This window comes from Acinonyx jubatus, chromosome A2 (assembly GCF_027475565.1).
Source record: "Acinonyx jubatus isolate Ajub_Pintada_27869175 chromosome A2, VMU_Ajub_asm_v1.0, whole genome shotgun sequence".
Taxonomy (NCBI): domain Eukaryota; kingdom Metazoa; phylum Chordata; class Mammalia; order Carnivora; family Felidae; genus Acinonyx; species Acinonyx jubatus.
Window position 1 is genome coordinate 12,487,238 of NC_069383.1, and position 3,985 is coordinate 12,491,222.

General features: G+C 45.2%; 1 gene segment (V, D, J or C); it reads right to left on the reverse strand.

Annotated features, from left to right (window-relative positions):
* Positions 1-1,418: 1,418 nt before the first annotated feature.
* LOC113604190 (T cell receptor beta variable 24-1-like) lies at positions 1,419-2,676 on the reverse strand. The segment is given in 2 exon segments: positions 1,419-2,035; positions 2,162-2,676. Coding segments are annotated over 2 exon segments (432 nt in total).
* Positions 2,677-3,985: the final 1,309 nt, after the last annotated feature.

A 3,985-nucleotide genomic window follows, 5' to 3' on the forward strand; every position in this document is an offset into this window, starting at 1 on the left:
TTATGGAAGGAGGAATCTAGAATGGTGGTTTAAGACTGAGAAGAAACACAGGGTTTGGGCCAGAATGGGTGCATGTAGGGGAGAGGGGACGATAAATTCAGCAGTAAATCACTTGAGTTTGAACTGTAGAGCAGGTCCAGGAGACAGTTGAGTCTACCAGTTTGGAACTTGTGAAGAAATTGTCATGATCATGAGTGGGAAAGTTAAGGATGCATATCTATACTAAGGGGAAAAGAAGGCAGAAGAAAAAGTCCTAGGAAAATCTACTAGACATATCTAGTAAATAATTAAAGGGTACAGTTAATAGTTTATGAGAGAAGAATTATTATTACAGAATGAGGCTTGGATGAAGTGTGCATAGAAAGCAGAGGACAAAACTCTAGCAAACTGACCTTTTAAAGGGAAAGCAGATGAGCTAGAACTCATACAGGAGATTTTTTTTTTTTTAAAGGTGTGACATTCTTCTCAGATCAGAACATGTAGAAAATGAAATAACTTGGGTTCTTTGAGTGAACTGTCACTGAGTCATGGATTCTTTTGCCAAAATAATTGAGGCTCGTGGAGTACAGAGACAAAGCACATAAGAAAGTCCTCAATTTGATTCTTAGGCAGGTTTTATGCTATGGAGCCCTTGATTGAGTATTTTTGTGCTGGGAGTTCGCTGGCTCCCAGGAGGGTCCCCTCCGCAGGGGGCTGGAGGCTTATTCCAGGGCCTTTGAGAGAAAGAGGAATCTCCAAGCTCCGAGCTTTGGCTCCATGCTGGGGAGAAGGCACATTTTGGGGGGATCCAGTATATCCAGATAATGACATGGTCTATCTGCTCCTGCAGGTTAAGATTATTCTCAGCAGAGATCCACATGTGGGGCAGTGGATGAAAGATAACTTTTCTAGATCCCAGTCCTGGTACTTGACAAACTTCACCTTCTGAGTCAGATTTAAATAGTAATGAAATTTATTTAGGATGAAGTTTTAGACAACAAGGTGGTCGGTTTGTTCCTGGTCTAAAGGCACTCAAATACAGAGCTGAAGAATGGCTGGCACTTGGAGGAACCAGGACAGAGAAGGGGACAGCAGGAGGAAGGGGCAGTCGGTAGGAACAGAGTGGAGAGGGGCACAGTGCAAAGTGGGCAGAGACAAAGGCAAAAGAACCATGAAAAACCACATTGTGTTTGAGCTAATAAGAGATGTTCTTATTGAAAATCATGGTGGGGGCACCTGGGTGGCTCAGTTGGTTGAGCGTACAACTCTTGATTTCAGCTCAGGTTTATGATCCCAGGGTCGTGGGATTGAACCCTGCATCAGGCTCCTTGCTAAGCATGGAGCTTGCCTAGGGTTCTCTCTCTCCCTCCCTCCCTCTCCCTCTCCCTCTTCTCTCCCTCTCCCTCTTCCTCTCCCCACCACACCCCAAAGTAAAAGAAAAAGAAAAACAGAAAATCATGGTGGTATTGACAAATGTCAGGTTCATTCTAGAATGACACTATCGGGCTAGCCCCACTAGAATACATAAAGAGTGTCAGTGGGCAGGGAGATAGGTTCAGTCCAGCCTGTGGTTTCAGTCACCCCATGGCCTAGGGACATTGATCTAATGTGGCCTCAAGCTTAGATTGAGGCACATGGAGCACAGAACTACTGAGACCTCTAAGGATCCCCACATCTCACACGGGGGAAGCCTTCTGTGCCCCTCTGAGCAAATGTGCCTGTCTTTCTGTATAGAAAGCAGGTAGCCAAGAAGCACTGTGAAAGTCTCTGGTGGCACAGAAGTAAAGAGCTGTCTGTTTGGGAATGGCAGTCTCTAGGAACAGGGAGAATTTCTCTCGCTCCTTTCGAGAGGCACTGTACCCATTGGAGACCTCTCCTTTGTTAATATTGTTGGTACCGTAGGATAAGTAGACCAGCTGTAACCCCAGTTCTGGGTCTTGTCGATACCAGTACATATAGGCATGATCCATAGTCTGAGAACACTCCAGTACAATGCTCTTTCCTGTCTCTATAATCCCATTCCTTGGGGTCTGGGTAATGCCAGCATCCACGGAGCCTGTGAGAAAACAAGACAGAAACTGGAGCCAGAGCTCAGGAAGAGTCCTCTTGCCACAGGCTCAAGGGAAAAGCTTCAGCCAGGACCTGGGAGATGTAAGGACTTCCCTATGTTTCCCAAACTCACCTGTTCCCAAGAGACAAAAGGCCACACAGCACAGGAGCAAGAAGAGGTCCATGGTGGGGAGAGAAAAGACGGAGGCGTTTCCAACTTGGAGTGTTGGGGAAACAGGGCACGGAGATAGGAAATGGGAAAAATTCGGTCAGTGATATCCTTGCCCCTCACAGCTTATCTGGCCTTGGAGAAAGATGCAGCCACACCCCTTTCCCCACGGGGCCTTACCTTCGCTCCCTTATTACTCAGACAGGTGGTGCCTTGGTTTACTTACTGGGGGTCCTACCAGAGGATGTTGAAACTCTTCAACTCCCCCCTCTTCTCTTCCTCCTTCTCCTCTGCCACCGACCAGAGACTAGTCTCTTCCTCTTCCCACGCCTTAGCTATTTCAGTAGCTCAAGGGCGTGCCCTCATCCCCGTTGAATAGGCTATGAAGTAAATCCAGATTCCTTTCACATAAAGAGAAACTAGTTCCTGTGGAGGTTGTGACACTGTAACATTTCTTTCTTTCTTTCTTTCTTTTCTGCATTTATTCATTTTTTTTCTCACTCAGGTCTAGGTAGGCTATGCAATTTGAACATATTCACCATAACGTTTGAGAGTTTTGTCTTTTCCTAGGGGACCAGCACTATTAACTTGGGTCCAAATTTACATTGCTCTTCAATGATGCTCTTGTTCTGGTCAATGTTTCCTGGGCACAGATCTTTATGGAAAATACAGGCTAATTGTAGGAAGGTATTCTCTTAATGTGGGTATACGCTTTAGAGAATACTTAGCACCTTCCCTCACATTTGAATGAACGGAAAAGAGTTCCGTGAAGAGGTAATTTTAGCTCAACATAAATTGTTCCTGACTTTAGGAGGAAAGTCTTCAGTATTTCATTACGACAAAGTACAAAGACAGCACAACCACAGGCATTGAGGACGGCGCCCGTTGGGATGAGCACTGGGTGTTGTACGGAAACCAATTTGACAATAAATTTCATATTAAAAAAAAAAAACAAAACAAAGATAGCGGAACCACAAAGATCATGTGAAATATTGATGTGATCAGTTAATCTTCTTTGCCCCTCCAGGTCTGTGCCTCTCCTTGTTCCTTATCCAGGGATATACCAGAGCCTCCTACACTAATCGGTTCGGCTGTATATCACATCAGGAGCGTCTCCTTTTTAATAGCTTCTCTTGAATATGAAAATTTATAACATGTATAAAACAGATGCTGTCATGATACAATGAGCCTCCCCGTACCCCCACGTTACCTGGCTTCAATAATTACCAACTCATGGCCTCTCTTGTTCATTTGCCACCATTTCTCTCTCGCGCCTGTTATTTTGAATACTCATTGCTTTATTCAGAAGTACGCAGGCACATGTTGCAGCCAGAGTACACGTTCTCTATGACATATTCCAGTGTTCTCTCCCTTCTCTCTCTTTCTGGATAGAGTTCTTCATTAATCATATCCATAGAAACTTGGGGTTTCCCCCCCCAATAAATTGCTTATCCAGGGGCTTGATTAAAATAAACAGGACAATTGTAAGAATGATTGTCATTTGGGTTTGTCCTTAGTGGGAAAATCATCACCCGAATCTGCAATTCTTAACATAAACATGCTGCTTTGCTGCTCCCCCTCCCCGCCTGCTGTGGGCAGTGACTGGAGTGGGAGAGATTTGGGAGGTGAATGTAAACTGTTTTCGGGGGTCCTGTCTGTTGAGGGCTAGTGGAGTCTGATGGGAGAAGTGTGCAGACGCGTGGCAAAGAGAAGAGAAACATACATCGTACTGGGAGCAGAATCTGTGCCGGAGGAGGAGTGAACGACCATCATCAGAGGAAGGAACAC